At 47.9% G+C, this 21776-nt stretch overlaps 2 protein-coding genes across 5 annotated transcripts in view; one reads left to right on the top strand and one right to left on the bottom strand.

The window, feature by feature from the left end:
• LOC141085222 (leucine-rich glioma-inactivated protein 1-like) overlaps positions 1-21776 on the bottom strand; it is a 108168-nt gene that overhangs the window by 78117 nt on the left and 8275 nt on the right. For 2 of the 3 annotated variants that reach the window (XM_073570477.1, XM_073570479.1), the window contains exon 1: positions 5196-5844. The exons of the other annotated variant lie outside the window; for it this stretch is intronic. The gene's annotated coding sequence lies outside the window, so the exon portion shown is untranslated. Of the gene's footprint in view, positions 1-5195; positions 5845-21776 lie in introns of those variants that run through there. 3 annotated transcript variants of the gene reach the window in all.
• The window catches only part of LOC141085223 (phospholemman-like), a 47323-nt gene continuing 29330 nt past the window's right edge, over positions 3784-21776 (top strand). The window contains exons 1-2 of one of the 2 annotated variants that reach the window (XM_073570484.1): positions 3784-3975; positions 20978-21038. In XM_073570484.1, coding sequence (XP_073426585.1) covers positions 3970-3975; positions 20978-21038 — 67 coding nt within the window. In that variant the 5' untranslated portion in view covers positions 3784-3969. Of the gene's footprint in view, positions 3976-7137; positions 7291-20977; positions 21039-21776 lie in introns of those variants that run through there. The other variant, XM_073570485.1, reaches the window with a different exon arrangement.

Below are 21776 nucleotides of genomic sequence, written 5' to 3'. Positions count from 1 at the left end.
CACAGCACTAAAAGTACTGCGGCCTGGAACAGAGCAATGCTGGGCCCCCGAAAGGAGCCGGGGTGCAAACTTCACCAGCCGATTAAACAGCACCTTGGCCAGAACCTTCCGGTCCGTATCGAGAAGCGCTATGGGACGCCAATTCTCGATACGGGACGGATCTTTACCCTTTGACAGAATAATTAGGGCTGACTTCCTCATTGAGTCGGGAAGAGTGCCCGAGGATATACACTCATTAAAGACCCCTGTCAAGAGGGGGACCAAGGAGTCCCTAAAAGTCTTATAAAACTCAGATGTTAAGCCATCCGGACCTGGCGATTTCTTGGGCCGAAGCCCATCAATGGCCAGTCTCACTTCCTCCTCCCTAATTTCTTCTGCCAAAACACCAAGAGAGGGATCACCCCCTGGCTCAGGGACGGTTTCAGCCAGGAAAGCCGACATCCTATCCCGATCCAGATCCTTCTTTTCCAAGAGGCACGAGTAGAAGGATCTGACCACCTCCAGGATCCCTGATTTGGATCTGTTCAGGGACCCCGTACTGTCGATCAGTCCTGTTACCATCTTACAATTCACTGACATCTTACAGTTTCTGTAAGGGTCGGGCGAGCGGTACTTCCCGAAGTCCCTCTCAAAAACTAAAGATGTGTGTCTATCATACTGGCACCTCTTGAGCAAAGATTTCACTCTGGAGATTTCCTCACGGTCACCTCCAGTCGAGACAAGCTGCTCGAGTTTCCTCCCCAGAGCCTGATACAAGCGGTGCCTGTTCAGACTTCTGAGGTTCGAGAGCTGACGGAAGAACCCCGCCACCCGCTTTTTGAAGATCTCCCACCACTCTGACTTACTACTACAGAGATCCAACAGCGGTACCTGGCTCTGAAGAAAATCCTCGAAGGATTGTCTCACCTCCGCTTCTTCCAGCAGGGACGAATTGAGCTTCCACAGCCCTCTTCCCATCCGAGGAGTCTCTGCAACATTCAGAGAAAAGAAAATTAAACAGTGGTCGGAGAACTCCACCTCAACGGCGGACACAGCAGAAAAGATGGCGTCCTCCTTCAAAAAAAACCTGTCTATTCTAGACCTACTGCTACCCCTATGGTAGGTGAAACCCCCGTGGCCTGGGGTGTGCCGGATGTGGACATCCACCAGGCGAGCTTCACTAGCTATGCTATTAAGCGCGACGCTGTCATAAGCCAGGCGGTCTCCGGGACCACCTGTCGACTCGTAAAAAGAAAGGGCTTGATCCTCAGGAAGAGACATTTACGGTCCCACTTGGACTGTGGGCCGTAGATATTAATGAGCCGGAGCTCTTGTCCCCTCATGAAGACATCTAGGATCAGGCACCTCCCCATTTCCAACTCAGTAACCCGTCGGCATTCAACATCTGCAGTCTTAAAAAGGACTGCCACCCCGCTATACGGCTCAGCCGCAAGAGACCAGTATGAGGGCCCGCACCTCCACTCCCTCCGTGCTTTAAAGATGGCCCCCATGTCCGTTAGTCTGGTCTCTTGCAAAAATAAAATTTCTGCCTCAATCCGGGAGAAAAAAATCAAAGGCCGTGAAGCGAGCCGCATCTGACTTAATGCTGGCGACATTAATGGACGCCAGCGTCAACGGGGCGAGTTCAGCCATCATGGGTGATCGAGTTGGATGGCCAGTTTCTTCCCTGCCCCGCTATCACCTCCTCCTGGGGAGGGGTCAGACACCTTCCTTTTTAGGGAAGCCCCCGACGTGTCCATCCCTCCCCCCCAGTGTCCTCGCCCCCGGGTTCCAGGCCTGTCCCCCCCTCAGGAAGAACAGTGCCCCCTGAGGGACGGACTCCACCATCCCCCGAAGGACCCTCCGGTGTTACCCCCGGCCCAGCACCCTCGTCTTGCGGATCATCATCTGAACCTCCGAGGGCGCTGAACCGGTTGGAGAGTCTGATCAGAGGGGGGTCAGCGGGCCCTTCCGTATGCACTCTTGTGGTCGGGGGCGGGGGGGACTTTGAAGACTTGTCAGCCCTCTTCCCTCCCGATTTACGGTTGGCACGCTTGTTTTTGCCACCTGATGCTGTAGGCTGCCCCCTGACATCCTCGTCGACACTTTCATAACGAGAGGAGTCGTCTGAGTCAGCCGCTTTCTCCTCTCTCTCCATCCTCCTGATCTCCTCACTCACCGCACTCTCCCCCAGGGCCTCAGAGGCTTTTGCCACGGGCCTAGAGGGAGGGGCAGGCATCACCCCAGTTTCCCGAGGCTCCACCTGCCCCTTGCCTCCATGGCGTTTTTCTTGCCTCCGCTCATAAGCGGGGCCCCTTGCCTTAGCATTGCCCTTCCTCACCGGCCCCTCAGCCCTTCCCCCTCCGCCACCACCTGCCACAGCAGAAGCACCGCCAGAGGTTGCCCCCTCACGGTCTTCCCCCACCGGGCCTGCAGCGGTATTGGAGAAAGAGCGAGGGCAGCGGCTGAGCGGGTGACCTAGGTCACCACACAGGTGGCACCGAATGTCTTTGCACAAGGCGGCCAGGTGGCCTACCCCACCACACAACGCACACTTCTGCACCTTGCAGCTGGCGCTGAAGTGGGTGGGGTCGCCGCACTTGTGGCAGACCTTCGGTTGCCCCTGGTAGTAGACCAGGATCCTGTCCTTTCCCAGGAACGCCGAGGAAGGGATGTGGGTGACCGTGCAGCCGGAAACCTTCAGCTTTACCATGAAGGTCCAGCCCCCCGACCAGATGCCAAATTCGTCCCTGTTCTTTTTTGGGACCTCGGTGACTTCCCCGTAACGAGAAAGCCACGTCATTATGTCCATGCCTGCGAGCGACTCGTTACAAGTCACCACGGTCACTCGCTTGACAGCATTTTGGCGAGACACCGCTTGCGCAACGAAGTCTCGCCATCCGGGCTCTTCTCGCACCAGCTCGTAGTTCGACCAGAAGAGCTCAAGCCCCTCTGGCCGCACGAAACTGACATCAAAGAAGCGGGACGCCGAAGGATGTATCAGGGCAAAGATGTCATTCGCCCCGAAGCCCATCTTTAGGAGGAGCTCTACCACCTTGCTCCTGGGTGGACAAGCTTCATTGCCCCCCCACCTAAGACGGACCACATTGCTTCTTAGCGGCCCCTGCCCGGCTGTGGGGAGAGACCAAACAGTCCCTCCCTCCCTTTGATTTTGGAAGGCAGCAAGGCCGTGTCTCTCTATCCAGAAAGACAGGTCCACTGTCCTCCCCTCTACCACTATCGACCTTTCTCCTTTTTTGAGGGCCTCCAGGAAACGGTGGTGCAAAGCGCCGTCCCTGGAGCCCGGAGGCGAGGAGACCCCCCCAGGACCACCCCGAGGACCACCCCGACCCCCAGCCGCGGCCCCCGCATAACTATGTTGGGGTCTTGCGGCCAGGGGGGCAGACGGGCCAGCCCTCCCACCACTACCACCACTTGTGCCAGCACCCTCATTCGTCCTCCCACTCACTCTCCCATTCACTCTTTTATTATTTGCATTCACCCCAGCATTCACTCCAGCACACTCACCCACATTCACAGTAGCACTCACTCCTTCCTCCATGTCACTCATATCACCATTCACTTCAGCAAACATCTCCTCAAATATGTCCACTCCACTTTCGTACTCACTCTCACTCGCACAATTGGTGAACATAGCAACATTATTTACATTATTTACATTTCCCGAACCAGTGCAGTTCCTCTCTTTGCCTGCTGGGGGCCCTGAGCTCTCTTGCTGGGAGCTACTCCAGCTCCTGTCCAGGAGCGCTGCTGCCCCTTTAAATGCCTCAGTGCAGATGACATCATGCACTCTGCCCTGGCTGGGCCTAGGAGCAACAGCAGCTCCTGGTTTCAGTTCCATTTTTTTTCCTTTTTCTAAGGTTTCCTTGCTCTGGGCCGGGACGGCCACTGGCACCGCTCCCTGCCCTGCACTTTTCTTCACCCCCACCGCCGGCTTGCCAGGGAGCGCCAGAGTCCCCGCACCCCCAGATGAAGGTAGGTGGGCCGGGGACCCCGACAACTCTCCGCCAGCTTTTGGGGGCAGCACAGCATTACTTAGAAGGGTGGGTGGGACAGAGGGCAGCGGGCCCGCAGCGGCCACGCCCCCCCCGCCGGCCGCAGCCACCCCAGGCAGAGCCGCGGCCCCCTGCGAGGCCACGGCCCCCCCGGGTGACGCAAGCACAGCGGGCGGAGCCGCGACCGCTGAGGCCACGCCCCCCCGCCAGTCACAGCCACCACGGGCAGAGAAGCGACCCCTTGCGAGGCCACGCCCCCCCGGGCGACGCAGACGCAGCGGGTGGGGCGACGGCCGAGGAGGACATGCCCCCCCCGCACGCCACAGCCTTTGCAGGCCGGGCAACACTCGGGGAGGCCACGCCCCCCTCACGGACCACCGCCGCCACCCTATGCCCACCACTTGAGACAGGCAAGGCCGGCCACTCCCCCTCGTCGCCCAGCGGCGGCGGAGCCCCCTGCACGGACCCCTTTTTGGGTCGACGTGCCGGAGACCCCGCTCTCACCACAGGCGCCGACATGGGAGCGACCAGCACTTTGCACCGCCTCAGCTGCTGCTTGATGTTTTGTTCGCCCTTCCTAGGCTTCTGGACCCCCACTAGCGATCCAGACTTAGCGGATCCGTACGTGGGGGGTCCAGAAGCCCCAGCACTCGCCGCCGGAGGTGCGGCCCTGGCTGTACCAACTTTACCTGGTGCCAGGCCAGCCCCCCCTGCCACTGAGGGCTGAGCCTGGACACCACCACCACAACCAGCACCGACCTCCATGTCGCTGCCCTGGTCTGAACTGTCACCAGATGCGACAGTCAGGTCACAACAGTCATCTCTCTCCCCGCTCCCTCGCTGCGGACCCACCACAGGGCCCGAGCCGGGGTGGGTAGCGGGTTCCACACAGCGGGACAGAGGGGCCCCGGGAAGAGGAGCAAAAACCAGTTGTTCCTCCACGCCTTCAGAGGCCTTACGCCTGCGCCTCCTGTTTCTCCTCTTCCCGGTTGCCTCATCCTCCTGGCAGACCTCATACCCAAACAACAGCGTGCCAAACCGTGCTGGGGATTCAGTCTGCCGTACTTGTTTAAGGATGAGGCAGCCCCCCTCAGAACTACTCCCGCTCCCTCCATCCTCCCCCTCGCTCCCGCTTTCCTCCGCGTTACTGGAGTCCAGCGGGAGGGCCACCTGCTCGGGGGCTATCCCGCTGCATGTTACCTGGCTCACGCTGGTGTCCGCCAGGTCTTCAGGTGGAGGTGGCCCGGATGTGGTGTGGGCGCCATCTTGCTCTTCCTCCTCCTTGCTTTCCTCCACCTGGACGGGGACTCCTGACCCCCCAGGAGACCCACCGGCCATGGCCCTGAACCGGTCCTCGTTCTGCAGCTTCTCCTGGAAGGGGCCGCTGCCGGCCATGATGGAACTTCGCCGGTCCTCCAGGGCCCGAATCTCCCCTTTCAGCCGCTTGACCGTGGCGGTGACCTCCGCTCTCTTTGAGGCAGGGAGCCTGTTTTTACTGATGACCCGGGCTCCCTCCAACTCCCCCCGGAGTCTCCTGAGCTGCTTGCCGGCCTCCTCGTACTCGGAGAGGTGGGCATGAATGCGGGAGGCGTAGGTGGTAGCTGGCTCTCCCGCAACCTTGGAGCCCCAGATGTTAAGGGGGGGCCCCGCCTCACCTCTGCCGGCTGCTGCACCTCCGGGGGAAGGGCCCGCCACAGCCTTCACTTCGGGGGTCCCGGACCCTGGAGCCTTGCGGCCCCCTGGGGTCCGCTTTTTCCCCATCCCTGGGACTGGCTGGCTGTGCCTTGGGCCTCCTGGTGGTGGATGAGGCCCCCCACCCCCAGCTGGCTTGCCGGAGGGTGGGAGCACAGCCCCGGCGCTCAGTCCCAGGGAGAGTCCTCTTTCCTGGGAAGGGGGCAGATGGAAAGTCCTTGCAGTAAAAAACCTCCCTTCCCAGGAGCTTAGCAAAATCCCAGCTTGCAGACGCTCAGCTGCGACGCTCCTCCTCTTCCTGGGCGTGTCCAGAGCTGCACTCACTATTCTGCTGGTGCAGTCACTGTGTACATACATTACATTACTGACCCTGAGTTACATCCTGTATTATACTCCAGAGCTGCACTCACTATTCTGCTGGTGCAGTCACTGTGTACATACATTACTGTTCCCGAGTTACATCCTGTATTATACCCCAGAGCTGCACTCACTATTCTGCTGGTGCAGTCACTGTGTACATACATTACATTACTGATCCTGAGTTACATCCTGTACTATACTCCAGAGCTGCACTCACTATTCTGCTGGTGCAGTCACTGTGCACAGACATTACCATACTGAAGCTAAGTCTTCTCTGTGGTGATGTCTCTTCTTTGCTCTGCAGTCACCTGATGTGATGTCTCTTTTCCCTGTAGCATTACAGGCTCTCTGTTGGTTGTGTCTTGCTGTGACTTATTTCACAGATCCAGTAATTATTTATTATTATTTATTGTTATAGCGCCATTTATTCCATGGCGCTTTACATGTAAGGAGGGGTATACATAATAAAAACAAGTATAATAATGTTAAACAATATAACTGGTACAGGAGGAGAGAGGACCCTGCCCGCGAAGGCTCACAAATAATAATAATAATATTGAGTCAATTTCAAACTGATGAAAACTGATCTCTTTAATATTGATCTGTTCACGTTGAAGTCAATGATTTAACAATCGGATCCAGGAGAAATCATTTATTTGGGTGGAAAAAAATTGTGCAGACAGTGCATTGAATGTTTCGTCTCCTCTTGAGGGTTTGGCGCAGTTTTTTTCTTCCCAAACTTTCCCAGAGACTGATATAACTAAGAGATAGCTGAGCAGAATTAGCAGTAAGTTGTTTAGAGCCCGAGGACTTATATTTCCAGGGGATCGGGGGCTTTTTTTTTATTTTGGGGAGGTGCATATAGCTGGACACAATCTTTCTTTGTTCGGAGCTGTAGCATGTGATTCCTTCGGAGAAACACATCCAGTAATACAGATGGTAAAAAGGAGAGATAAACAGAAAGCGGCGCGGCTGCGAAACGCAGATAACGCCAAATAGGGCGAAACAGGGACAGACAAGCTCCAAAAGGGACAGACAGGCGACCAGAGGGGCCTGAAGCCCCATATGGGGAGAGGGGCAAGGAGAGGATGTAGGGGGGTAGCAGGAGGAGTCTCAGGGGAGGGGAGGAAAGTTGGGAAAGTGTAAACAGAATCACTTGTGAGAGAGCTCAGGGCTGACAGTCACCCACTGACACCCACCCAGAGACACCCGGCAGGAGACCCCCTGGTGTTAGACCGCCTCGGTGAGAAACTTATTTTTCAAAAATCTTATTAACGCCCAAGTGCACGGTGGGAACAGAAACTTTATTTTAACTTTTCTATTTGTTTGTTTGGAGCACGCAACAATGTTGCTAAATGGTAAATACAATGTTGCTAAATGGTAAATACAAAGTCTGCAGCCTGTGGAACATGCTGGGAGTTGTGGTTCTGCCGCCACTACAAAGTCTCAGATTGCAGGTCGCTGCATGGGATCTGTAGGGTGTAAGATTCAGTCTGGGGGAGTTTTGAGGGGGTTGTGCGTCGTCACTATGGAAATGTCATATCTTGTTCCGTTATATGATAAATCGGAGGATTGTATGTCGCAGATGCAGCAGAGCTGAATGTGTTATTAATCCGTTTAGAAGGATTGGGTCTTCTCGTGTACATCGCAGCAGAGACAGATTTGGTTTTAGCCTTTCAAATCGCAAAATCGTGCTGCAAATACAATATTATATCGCCATAATGACAAACTCAGCTCTGCTGCATGTGCAATGTTCTCGAGGAAGAATGTATGGGGTAAAAGTATACAACTGCTTGAAAAGTAATTCCCAAATAAGCTTTTATTTTCAGGTTGCAGAGGTATGATGCCACTGTGGCCCTGGAGCCTGGTGGGGCAACAGGTCGCTGGCACTGTACCCCAGTAATATGAGGGGCGATGTATTTTAGGCGGCTGCACAGGAGTTTTTCCAGTGCCCGGCACATAACGCTCAACTTTTTCCTATTCATTTTTTCCATATGTGCACAGCAGGTGGGGGAAGGGGTGAAGTCATTTTAGGGAGCTAATAAGGAGATATTGCCACTGCAAAACCTTATGTCCAATGTTCGGTAGATGCAGCAGAGCCGAGTCTGTCTTTTGTCCTGTGTAACAGTACTAATTATACTGTGTCAATTATCACCCCTGATATATATATATATGGTTATTTTTTTGGAGCAGACTTTGATTCATATCTTTACCTCAGGACTAGTGGCTTTGCAGTCTGCAACATCTCTCACAATGCAACACAGCAGAGCTGTGCTGGAACTGATCCTACAGGGGGCAGCAGTGAGATGTGAGGCCCTGGCACTGGGCCAAGGCAGGAATTACCAGGAGAGGTACCACCTTGGTCAATCTTCACTCCAATCACAACCAAAGCTGTCTTCATAATTCTGCTGTTTTACCGTTAGTGCTCAGGCGGTAAGACTTCATATATCTGTCGCGACAGAGTGTATACATAAAAGTGTTGGATTTGGGAGGGTTACCCCACTCATTGTCGTTCAGTGCTCACACTAAATTATTGGCAGGGTGACTGTATAGTGCAGCAGAAGAGAGAATGCAGCTTTGGATGTGACTGGAGACGTGATAGATCAATTCCTCCAGGATTTCATGTGATTTCAAGGGAATGATTGGTTGTGTTTTTTAGGAATACTTAGGAGGTAGGAGAGATCCTTCTCTGGAGGAAGGTGGGAAGAGCGGACATTCTGTACAGGGAGAAGAGGAGATAAATATAAAAAGTGCAGCCGCTGCCAAAGTCTATATATATGCAGGGCAGAGATGGTGGAGAACCTGGAGGGGTGCACAGGACAGCCTGTACTACTGTATCTAAGCCCATCATGATACCGCCTGTAACATGACGTTCATAAGACTACCATGTGTGATACTGTCTGTTGGGTCGGTGTAGCTAAGCTTATCATAAGAGATACGGCTAAATCAGATACAGTACCTAAGCTCATTATAAGTGACACTGTGCATTAAAGCATTTTTGCTGCCTTGTGTGATACTATTCTCTAAGAAATGCACTTAATTCTATCGTGTGGTGTAATGCTCTGTGCGAAGATGTATCTAATCCTGTCATGTGTAATACGGTCAGGTTAGCTGTGTATCTAATTTCTCAGGTATTAATCTGTGTCTTGGGCTGTTTATCTAACACTATAATCTGTGAAACTGTCTGCTGAGCCGTGTATCTAAGCCTATCCTGTGTGATACTGTCTGCTGAGCTGTGTATCTAATCCTATCCTGTGTGATACAGTCTGCTGAGCCGCGTATCTAATCCTTTCCTGTGTGATACCGTAAGCTGAGCCGTGTATCTAATCCTCTCCTGTGTGATACTGTATGCTGAGCTGTGTATCTAATCCTTTCCTGTGTGATACTGTCTGCTGAGCCATGTATCTAATCCTGTCCTGTGTGATACTGACTGCTGAGCCGTGTATCTAATCCTATTCTGTGTGATACTGACTGCTGACCTGTGTATCTAATCCTATGCTGTGTGATACTGTCTGCTGAGCCGTGTATCTAATCTTATCCTGTGTGATACTGACTGCTGAGCCGTGTATCTAATCCTATCCCATGTGATACTGTCTGCTGAGCCGTGTATCTAATCCTCTCCTGTGTGATACCGTCTGCTGAGCTGTGTACCTAATCCTATCCTGTGTGATTCTGTCTGCTGAGCTGTGTATCTAATCCTATCCTGTGTGATACTGTCTGCTGAGCTGTGTATCTAATCCTATCCTGTGTGATACTGTCTGCTGAGCTGTGTGTCTAATCCTATCCTGTATGATACTGTCTGCTGAGCCGTGTATCTAATCCTCTCCTGTGTGATACTGTCTGCTGAGCCGTGTATCTAATCCTCTCCTGTGTGATACTGTCTGCTGAGCCGTGTATCTAATCCTATCCTGTGTGATACTGCCTGCTGAGCCGTGTATCTAATCCTCTCCTGTGTGATACTGTCTGCTGAGCCGTGTATCTAATCCTCTCCCATGTGATACTGTCTGCTGAGCCATATATCTAATCCTATCCTGTGTGATACTGTCTGCTGAGCTGTGTATCTAATCCTATCCTGTGATTCTGTCTGCTGAGTTGTGTATCTAATTCTCTCCTGTGTGATGCTGTCTACTGAGTTGTGTATCTAATCCTCTCCTGTGTGATACTGTCTGCTGAGCCGTGTATCTAATCCTCTCCCGTGTGATACTGTCTGCTGAGCAGTATATCTAATCCAATCCTGTATGATTCTGTCTGCTGAGCTGTGTATCTAATCCTATGCTGTGTGATGCTGACTGCTGAGATTATCTAATCCTATCCTGTGTGATTCTGTCTGCTGAGCCGTGTATCTAATCCTATCCTGTGTGATACCGTAAGCTGAGCCGTGTATCTAATCCTCTCCGGTGTGATACTGTATGCTGAGCTGTGTATCTAATCCTTTCCTGTGTGATACTGTCTGCTGAGCAGTATATCTAATCCAATCCTGTGTGATACTGTCTGCTGAGCTGTGTATCTAATCCTATCATGTGTGATACTGACTGCTGAGCCGTGTATCTAATCCTATCCTGTGTGATACTGTCTGCTGAGCAGTATATCTAATCCAATCCTGTGTGATACTGTCTGCTGAGCTGTGTATCTAATCCTATCCTGTGTGATACTGACTGCTGAGCCGTATATCTAATCCTATCCTGTGTGATTCTGTCTGCTGAGCCGTGTATCTAATCCTATCCTGTGTGATGCCGTAAGCTGAGCCTTATATCTAATCCTATCCTGTGTGATACTGACTGTTGAGACGTGTATCTAATGCTATCCTGTGTGATTCTGTCTGCTGAGCTGTGTATCTCATCCTAACCTGTGTGATACTGTCTGCTGAGCAGTATTTCTAATCCAATCCTGTGTGATACTGTCTGCTGAGCTGTGTATCTAATCCTATCCTGTGTGATTCTGTCTGCTGAGCTGTGTATCTAATCCTATCCTGTGTGATACCGTAAGCTGAGCCGTGTATCTAATCCTCTCCTGTGTGATACCGTCTGCTGAGCTGTGTATCTAATCCTATCCTGTGTGATACTGTCTGCTGAGCTGTGTATCTAATCCTATCCTGTGATACAGTCTGCTGAACTGTGTATCTTATCCTATGCTGTGTGATACTGACTGCTGAGCCAAATATCTAATCCTCTCCTGTGTGATACTGCCTGCTGAGCTGTGTATCTAATCCTGTCCTGTATGATACTGTCTGCTGAGCCGTGTATCTAATCATATCCTGTGTGATACCGTAAGCTGAGCCGTGTATCTAATCCTTTCCTGTGTGATACTGTCTGCTGAGCCATGTATCTAATCCTATCCTGTGTGATACTGACTGCTGAGCCGTGTATCTAATCCTCTCCTGTGTGATACTGTCTGCTGAGCCGTGTATCTAATCCTCTCCCATGTGATACTGTCTGCTGAGCCATATATCTAATCCTATCCTGTGTGATACTGTCTGCTGAGCTGTGTATCTAATCCTATCCTGTGATTCTGTCTGCTGAGTTGTGTATCTAATTCTCTCCTGTGTGATGCTGTCTACTGAGTTGTGTATCTAATCCTCTCCTGTGTGATACTGTCTGCTGAGCCGTGTATCTAATCCTCTCCCGTGTGATACTGTCTGCTGAGCAGTATATCTAATCCAATCCTGTATGATTCTGTCTGCTGAGCTGTGTATCTAATCCTATGCTGTGTGATGCTGACTGCTGAGATTATCTAATCCTATCCTGTGTGATTCTGTCTGCTGAGCCGTGTATCTAATCCTATCCTGTGTGATACCGTAAGCTGAGCCGTGTATCTAATCCTCTCCGGTGTGATACTGTATGCTGAGCTGTGTATCTAATCCTATCCTGTGTGATACTGACTGCTGAGCCGTATATCTAATCCTATCCTGTGTGATACTGTCTGCTGAGCTGTGTATCTAATCCTATCCTGTGTGATACCGTAAGCTGAGCCGTGTATCTAATCCTCTCCTGTGTGATACCGTCTGCTCAGCTGTGTATCTAATCCTATCCTGTGTGATACTGTCTGCTGAGCTGTGTATCTAATCCTATCCTGTGATACTGTCTGCTGAACTGTGCATCTAGGCCTATCCTGTGTGATACTGACTGCTGAGCCAAATATCTAATCCTTTCCTGTGTGATACTGTCTGCTGAGCCGTGTATCTAATCCTATCCTGTGTGATACTGTCTGCTGAGCCGTGTATCTAATCCTATCCTGTGTGATACTGTCTGCTGACCAGTACATCTAATCCAATCCTGTGTGATACACTCTGCTGAGCTGTGTATCTAATTCTATCCTGTGTGATACTCTCTGCTGAGCCGTGTATCTAATCCTATCCTGTGTGATACTGACTGCTGAGCTGTGTATCTAATCCTATCCTGTGTGATGCTGATTGCTGAGCCATGTATCTAATCCTATCCTGTGTGATACCGTAAGCTGAGCCGTGTATCTAATCCTCACCTGTGTGATACCGTCTGCTGAGCTGTGTATCTAATCCTATCCTGTGTGATACTCTCTGCTGAGCCGTGTATCTAATCCTATCCTGTGTGATACTGACTGCTGAGCTGTGTATCTAATCCTATCCTGTGTGATGCTGACTGCTGAGCCGTGTATCTAATCCTATCCTGTGTGATACTGTAAGCTGAGCCCTGTATCTAATCCTCCTGTGTGATACCGTCTGCTGAGCTGTGTATCTAATCCTATCCTGTGTGATACCGTAAGCTGAGCCCTGTATCTAATCCTCCTGTGTGATACCGACTGCTGAGCTGTGTATCTTATCCTATGCTGTGTAATACTGTCTGCTGAGCCAAATATCTAATCCTTTCCTGTGTGATACTGTCTGCTGAGCCGTGTATCTAATCCTATCCTGTGTGATATTGACTGCTGAGCCGTGTATCTCATCCTATCCTGTGTGATACTGTCTGCTGAGCAGTATATCTAATCCAATCCTGTGTGATACTGTCTGCTGAGCTGTGTATCTAATCCAATCCTGTGTGATACTGACTGCTGAGCCGTATATCTAATCCTATCCTGTGTGATACTGTCTGCTGAGCTGTGTATCTAATCCTCTCCAGTGTGATACTGACTGCTGAGCCAAATATCTAATCCTCTTCTGTGTGATACTATCTGCTGAGCTGTGTATCTAATCCTATCCTGTATGATACTGTCTGCTGAGCCGTGTATCTAATCCTTTCCTGTGTGATACTGACTGCTGAGCTGTGTATCTAATCCTCTCCTGTGTGATGCTGTCTGCTGAGCTGTGTATCTAATCCTATCCTGTGTGATACTGACTGCTGAGCTGTGTATCTAATCCTCTCCTGTGTGATACTGACTGCTGAGCCGTGTATCTAATCTTATCCTGTGTGATACTGACTGCTGAGCCGTGTATCTAATCCTATCCCATGTGATACTGTCTGCTGAGCCGTGTATCTAATCCTCTCCTGTGTGATACCGTCTGCTGAGCTGTGTACCTAATCCTATCCTGTGTGATTCTGTCTGCTGAGCTGTGTATCTAATCCTATCCTGTGTGATACTGTCTGCTGAGCTGTGTATCTAATCCTATCCTGTGTGATACTGTCTGCTGAGCTGTGTGTCTAATCCTATCCTGTATGATACTGTCTGCTGAGCCGTGTATCTAATCCTCTCCTGTGTGATACTGTCTGCTGAGCCGTGTATCTAATCCTCTCCTGTGTGATACTGTCTGCTGAGCCATATATCTAATCCTATCCTGTGTGATACTGCCTGCTGAGCCGTGTATCTAATCCTCTCCTGTGTGATACTGTCTGCTGAGCCGTGTATCTAATCCTCTCCCATGTGATACTGTCTGCTGAGCCATATATCTAATCCTATCCTGTGTGATACTGTCTGCTGAGCTGTGTATCTAATCCTATCCTGTGATTCTGTCTGCTGAGTTGTGTATCTAATTCTCTCCTGTGTGATGCTGTCTACTGAGTTGTGTATCTAATCCTCTCCTGTGTGATACTGTCTGCTGAGCCGTGTATCTAATCCTCTCCCGTGTGATACTGTCTGCTGAGCAGTATATCTAATCCAATCCTGTATGATTCTGTCTGCTGAGCTGTGTATCTAATCCTATGCTGTGTGATGCTGACTGCTGAGATTATCTAATCCTATCCTGTGTGATTCTGTCTGCTGAGCCGTGTATCTAATCCTATCCTGTGTGATACCGTAAGCTGAGCCGTGTATCTAATCCTCTCCGGTGTGATACTGTATGCTGAGCTGTGTATCTAATCCTTTCCTGTGTGATACTGTCTGCTGAGCTGTGTATCTAATCCTATCATGTGTGATACTGACTGCTGAGCCGTGTATCTAATCCTATCCTGTGTGATACTGTCTGCTGAGCAGTATATCTAATCCAATCCTGTGTGATACTGTCTGCTGAGCTGTGTATCTAATCCTATCCTGTGTGATACTGACTGCTGAGCCGTATATCTAATCCTATCCTGTGTGATTCTGTCTGCTGAGCCGTGTATCTAATCCTATCCTGTGTGATGCCGTAAGCTGAGCCTTATATCTAATCCTATCCTGTGTGATACTGACTGTTGAGACGTGTATCTAATGCTATCCTGTGTGATTCTGTCTGCTGAGCTGTGTATCTCATCCTAACCTGTGTGATACTGTCTGCTGAGCAGTATTTCTAATCCAATCCTGTGTGATACTGTCTGCTGAGCTGTGTATCTAATCCTATCCTGTGTGATTCTGTCTGCTGAGCTGTGTATCTAATCCTATCCTGTGTGATACCGTAAGCTGAGCCGTGTATCTAATCCTCTCCTGTGTGATACCGTCTGCTGAGCTGTGTATCTAATCCTATCCTGTGTGATACTGTCTGCTGAGCTGTGTATCTAATCCTATCCTGTGATACAGTCTGCTGAACTGTGTATCTTATCCTATGCTGTGTGATACTGACTGCTGAGCCAAATATCTAATCCTCTCCTGTGTGATACTGCCTGCTGAGCTGTGTATCTAATCCTGTCCTGTATGATACTGTCTGCTGAGCCGTGTATCTAATCATATCCTGTGTGATACCGTAAGCTGAGCCGTGTATCTAATCCTTTCCTGTGTGATACTGTCTGCTGAGCCATGTATCTAATCCTATCCTGTGTGATACTGACTGCTGAGCCGTGTATCTAATCCTCTCCTGTGTGATACTGTCTGCTGAGCCGTGTATCTAATCCTCTCCCATGTGATACTGTCTGCTGAGCCATATATCTAATCCTATCCTGTGTGATACTGTCTGCTGAGCTGTGTATCTAATCCTATCCTGTGATTCTGTCTGCTGAGTTGTGTATCTAATTCTCTCCTGTGTGATGCTGTCTACTGAGTTGTGTATCTAATCCTCTCCTGTGTGATACTGTCTGCTGAGCCGTGTATCTAATCCTCTCCCGTGTGATACTGTCTGCTGAGCAGTATATCTAATCCAATCCTGTATGATTCTGTCTGCTGAGCTGTGTATCTAATCCTATGCTGTGTGATGCTGACTGCTGAGATTATCTAATCCTATCCTGTGTGATTCTGTCTGCTGAGCCGTGTATCTAATCCTATCCTGTGTGATACCGTAAGCTGAGCCGTGTATCTAATCCTCTCCGGTGTGATACTGTATGCTGAGCTGTGTATCTAATCCTATCCTGTGTGATACTGACTGCTGAGCCGTATATCTAATCCTATCCTGTGTGATACTGTCTGCTGAGCTGTGTATCTAATCCTATCCTGTGTGATACCGTAAGCTGAGCCGTGTATCTAATCCTCTCCTGTGTGATACCGTCTGCTGAGCTGTGTATCTAATCCTATCCTGTGTGATACTGTCTGCTGAGCTGTGTATCTAATCCTATCCTGTGATACTGTCTGCTGAACTGTGCATCTAGGCCTATCCTGTGTGATACTGACTGCTGAGCCAAATATCTAATCCTTTCCTGTGTGATACTGTCTGCTGAGCCGTGTATCTAATCCTATCCTGTGTGATACTGAATGCTGAGCCGTGTATCTAATCCTATCCTGTGTGATACTGTCTGCTGACCAGTACATCTAATTCTATCCTGTGTGATACTCTCTGCTGAGCCGTGTATCTAATCCTATCCTGTGTGATACTGACTGCTGAGCTGTGTATCTAATCCTATCCTGTGTGATGCTGATTGCTGAGCCATGTATCTAATCCTATCCTGTGTGATACCATAAGCTGAGCCGTGTATCTAATCCTCTCCTGTGTGATACCGTCTGCTGAGCTGTGTATCTAATCCTATCCTGTCTGATACTCTCTGCTGAGCCGTGTATCTAATCCTATCCTGTGTGATACTGACTGCTGAGCTGTGTATCTAATCCTATCCTGTGTGATGCTGACTGCTGAGCCGTGTATCTAATCCTATCCTGTGTGATACTGTAAGCTGAGCCCTGTATCTAATCCTCCTGTGTGATACCGTCTGCTGAGCTGTGTATCTAATCCTATCCTGTGTGATACCGTAAGCTGAGCCCTGTATCTAATCCTCCTGTGTGATACCGACTGCTGAGCTGTGTATCTTATCCTATGCTGTGTAATACTGTCTGCTGAGCCAAATATCTAATCCTTTCCTGTGTGATACTGTCTGCTGAGCCGTGTATCTAATCCTATCCTGTGTGATATTGACTGCTGAGCCGTGTATCTCATCCTATCCTGTGTGATACTGTCTGCTGAGCAGTATATCTAATCCAATCCTGTGTGATACTGTCTGCTGAGCTGTGTATCTAATCCAATCCTGTGTGATACTGACTGCTGAGCCGTATATCTAATCCTATCCTGTGTGATACTGTCTGCTGAGCTGTGTATCTAATCCTCTCCAGTGTGATACTGACTGCTGAGCCAAATATCTAATCCTCTTCTGTGTGATACTATCTGCTGAGCTGTGTATCTAATCCTATCCTGTATGATACTGTCTGCTGAGCCGTGTATCTAATCCTTTCCTGTGTGATACTGACTGCTGAGCTGTGTATCTAATCCTCTCCTGTGTGATGCTGTCTGCTGAGCTGTGTATCTAATCCTCTCCTGTGTGATGCTGTCTGCTGAGCTGTGTATCTAATCCTCCTGTGTGATACTGACTGCTGAGCCGTGTATCTAATCCTCTCCTGTGTGATACTGACTGCTGAGCCGTGTATCTAATCCTATCCTGTGTGATACTGACTGCTTAGCCGTGTATCTAATCCTATCCTGTGTGATACTGCCTGCTGAGCTGTGTATCTCACCCTATCCTGTGTGATACTGTCTGCTGAGCAGTGTATCTAATCCTATCCTGTGTGATACTGTCTGCTGAGCTGTGTATCTAATCCTATCCTGTGTGATACTGACTGCTGAGCTGTGTATCTAATCCTCTCCTGTGTGATACCGTCTGCTGAGCTGTGTATCTAATCCTATCCTGTGTGATACTGACTGCTGAGCTGTGTATCTAATCCTATCCTGTGTGATACTGACTGCTGAGCCGTATATTTAATCCTATCCGGTGTGATTCTGTCTGCTGATCCGTGTATCTATTCCTCTCCTGTGTGATACTGTATGCTGAGCTGTGTATCTAATCCTTTCCTGTGTGATACTGACTGCTGAGCCGTGTATCTAGTCCTGACCTGTGTGATACTGTCTGCTGAGCCGTGTGTCTAATCCTATCCTGTGTGATACCGTATGCTGAGCCGTGTATCTAATCCTCTCCTGTGTGATACGCTGAGCCGTGTATCTAATCCCATCCTTGTATTATGTATACCCCTCCTCGCATGTAAAGCGCCATGGAATACATGGCGCTATAATAATAAATAATAATAATCCTGTGTGATATCATGCAGAGAACAGAACAGCACTTACAATAAGATCAGCGCACGGATAATCAAGTGATAAGACAGTTTACTACAATTGAATGAAATCTAGAGAAACTGCAACATAAATATCTTTCTTGTGCTGGATTTCTGTTACAATGTGTCAGTACAGATAACAGACAGTCACAGAGAAACAATTGTAACAATCCCTCAGCTGTGAGATGTATCAGGTAATGCTAAAATACTTTTCTTATCCACTAAGCAAAGATCATAAACATGGTATAGACTGAAGCACACCATCATCATTCAGTCAATGAATCAGTAGATTTGGTTTCCAGTACCATCTCTATGCTGATGACACCCAATTATATGCTTCTTCTGCTGACATCACGCCTGCCTTTCTAGAAAACACCGTTGATTGTCTAAACGCTGTGTCTAACATCATGTCCTCACTATATCTGAAACTGAGCTTGTCAAAGACTGAACTCCTTGTGTTTCCTCCCGCTACTAATGTAACTATACCCGACATTGCCATTTCCGTGTGTGGTTCCACTTACTCCCCAGCAACATTCCCGCTGTCTTGGGGTCATACTTGACTCCAAGCTTTCCTTTGCCCCCCACATACGATCACTGGCTCGCTCTTGTCATCTGCACCTCAAAAACATTTCTAGAATTCGACCTTTTCTTACTTTTGACTCCGCAAAAACTCTTACTGTTTCTCTTATTCATTCTCGTCTCGACTATTGAAACTCCCTTCTAATCGGTCTCCCTCTTACCAAACTCTCCCCTCTCCAATCTGTCTTGAATGCTGCAGCCAGGATCATATTCCTCACCAATCGTTACACCGATGCCTCTACCTTGTGCCAGTCATTACACTGGCTACCCATCCACTCCAGAATTCAGTATAAACTTATTACCCTCACCCACAAAGCTCTTCATGGCTCAGCACCACCCTACATCTCCTCCCTTGTTTCAGTATACCACCCTACCCGCGCCCTCCGTTCTGCTGATGACCTGAGGTTAGCATCCTCAATAATCAGAACCTCCCACTCCCGTCTCCAAGACTTTACATGTGCTGCGCCAATTCTTTGGAATGCACTTCCCAGGTCAATACGATTAGTCCCCAATCCCCACAATTTTAAGCGTGCCCTGAAAACGCATTTATTCAGATTGGCCTATCGCCTCAACACATTAACCTAATCTATCCCTGTGTGGCACAGCCAAAAGTTTTACCATAACCAGGTTCCCCGCATCATGTTTCCACATGCTTTATACATCCATTAGCCCTCTGTGTTTGTACTGTTACATACTTAACATTATGGCTGGTCCATACAATCAGGGCAACTGTTACCACCCACCTTTCGTGTCTACCTCTTTCCTCATAGACTGTAAGCTTGCGAGCAGGGCCCTCATTCCTCTTGGTATCTGTTATGATCTATGTGATTATTGTTATGCTGTAATGTTTATTGTCTGTACAAGTCTCCTCTGAAATGTAAAGTGCTGCGGAATATGTCGGTGCTATAGAAATAAAATGTATTATTATTATTATCGTTCAGAAACAGCTACATAACAGTGACTAAACTGTCCTGACAGAACAAGACCAGGATTGTGATATCTGAGGACGAGTCTGTGAACCTTTGACTTTAGACAAAGACAAATAAACGCACAACAGGAGAATTTTGGCAAATTACTGAAAACATTTCTACAACACAAAGATCACACACTGTATCCCCAGGGAAGATTAGAGTAAAACTACAGGAGGCCTGACACCGAGATATGAGCAAAAGCTGACACATTACTACCATAAGAGGCCTTATCAATAGTGTGTGAATATCTACTACAAGAATATAACTACTATAATACTGCCCCTGTGTACAAGAATATAACTACTATAATACTGCCCCTGTGTACAAGAATATAACTACTATAACACTGCTCCTATGTATAAGAATATAACTACTATAATACTGCTCCTATGTACAAGAATATAACTACTATAACACTGCTCCTATGTATAAGAATATAACTACAGTACTATAATACTGCCCCTATATACAAGAATATAACTACCGTAATACTGCCCCTATGTACAAATTTACAAGAATATAACTACTATAATACTGCCCCTATGTACAAGAATATAATTACTATAATAGTTTTCTTATGTACAAGAATATAACTGCTATAATACTGCTCCTATGTACAAGAATATAACTACTACAACACTGCCCTTATGTACAAGAATATAACTACTATAATACTGCCACTAGGTACAAGAATATACTGTAACTACCATAACACTGTCCTATGTACAAGAATATAACTGCTATAATGCCGCCCCTATGTACAAGAATATAATTACTATATTACTGTTCTTATGTACAAGAGTATAACTGCTATAATACTGCCCCTATGTACAAGAATATACCTACTATAATACTGCTCCTATGTGCAAGAATATAACTACTATAATACTGCTCCTATGTACAAGAATATAACTACTAAAACACTGCTCCTATGTACAAGAATATACTATAATACTGCTCTCTATGTACAAGAATATAACTACTATAATACTGCTCCCTATGCACAAGAATATAACTACTATAATACTGCTCCTATGTATAAGAATATAACTTCTATAATACTGCCACTAGGTACAAGAATATATCTACTATAATAATGCCCCTTTGTACAAGAATATAATTACTATAATACTGTTCTTATGTACAAGAATATAACTACTATAATGCTGCCCCTATGTACAAAAATATAACTACTTTAATACTGCCACTATGTACAAGAATATAACTACTATAATGGTGCCCCTATGTACAAGAATATAACTACTATAATACTGCTCCTATGTACAAGAATATAACTACTATAATGGTGCCCCTATGTACAAGAATATAACTACTATAATACTGCTCCTATGTACAAGAATATAACTACTATAATGGTGCCCCTATGTACAAGAATATGACTACTATAATACTGCTCCTATGTACAAGAATATAACTACTATAAAACTGTTCCCTATGTACAAGAATATAACTACTATAATACTGCCAATGAGGAATCAATATAATTCCACCACTGACTGCACTTCCCTTGTCTTTCTACAGGTTATCATGGAGGCTTTCCTTTTTCTCTTCTGCTGTTCAGTTGTGATGGCAGCATCTCTTGGTAAGCATTTTACTCATAGCTGTTTCCATTTGGGATCACAAACTTAATTTCCTACCAGTATTATAAAGTTTCATGCTCTCAGGTAGGTAGTGTTCACATAGGCACTGGATTTTTCAAAACAATATGATGTTTATTACCACAGGTTGCACAGCACCAAAAACAAAACCATGAACACAAGCTTTGTCTAGGAGCTAACTAAATAAAATAGACACTGGTTACTCCTACACGGCTGATCTAATTCCAAACAAAATGGCTATTGTCCATATTAACTTGCAGTTTGGTGCATATGGCCCTGTGCAGACTCATTTCACAGAGACTCTGGTTTGTATCTCCCCAGCTCTAACACAACCTACTTTTCTCAGCTTTCCCTGGTGACAGAGAGAGCAAGGTGCACACATGTCCAGGTTCTTAGTCAAAGCTAGACAGGTGCATCTAATCAAGACCTCCAGTGCTAGAATTTTACCAAGTCTTAACTTTCCTACATACTCTCCCCCTCTGCCCAGAGAAAGCAAGGTGAACACATATCCTGGTTCTTAGTCAAAGCTATCCATGTGCATCTAATTAAGAACTGCAGTGCTAGAATATAACCCAGTCCTACCTGACTTTCCTATATACCCTCCCCCTCTACCCAAAGTCGAGTGCTAGACATAGTCTGCCAACCCAAAGTGCCTACAAGGTTTTAAACTGACCTGAGCGGCAGGCTCATGCTTGATCATACGAGTGTAACCTAGTACCTCC

Source organism: Dendrobates tinctorius, unplaced genomic scaffold (genome assembly GCF_039654945.1).
Source record: "Dendrobates tinctorius isolate UK_male_01 unplaced genomic scaffold, ASM3965494v1 ptg000028l, whole genome shotgun sequence".
Taxonomy (NCBI): Eukaryota; Metazoa; Chordata; class Amphibia; order Anura; family Dendrobatidae; genus Dendrobates; species Dendrobates tinctorius.
The sequence above is the reverse complement of the archived record's forward strand: the minus strand, read 5'-3'. Positions and strand labels throughout refer to the sequence as shown.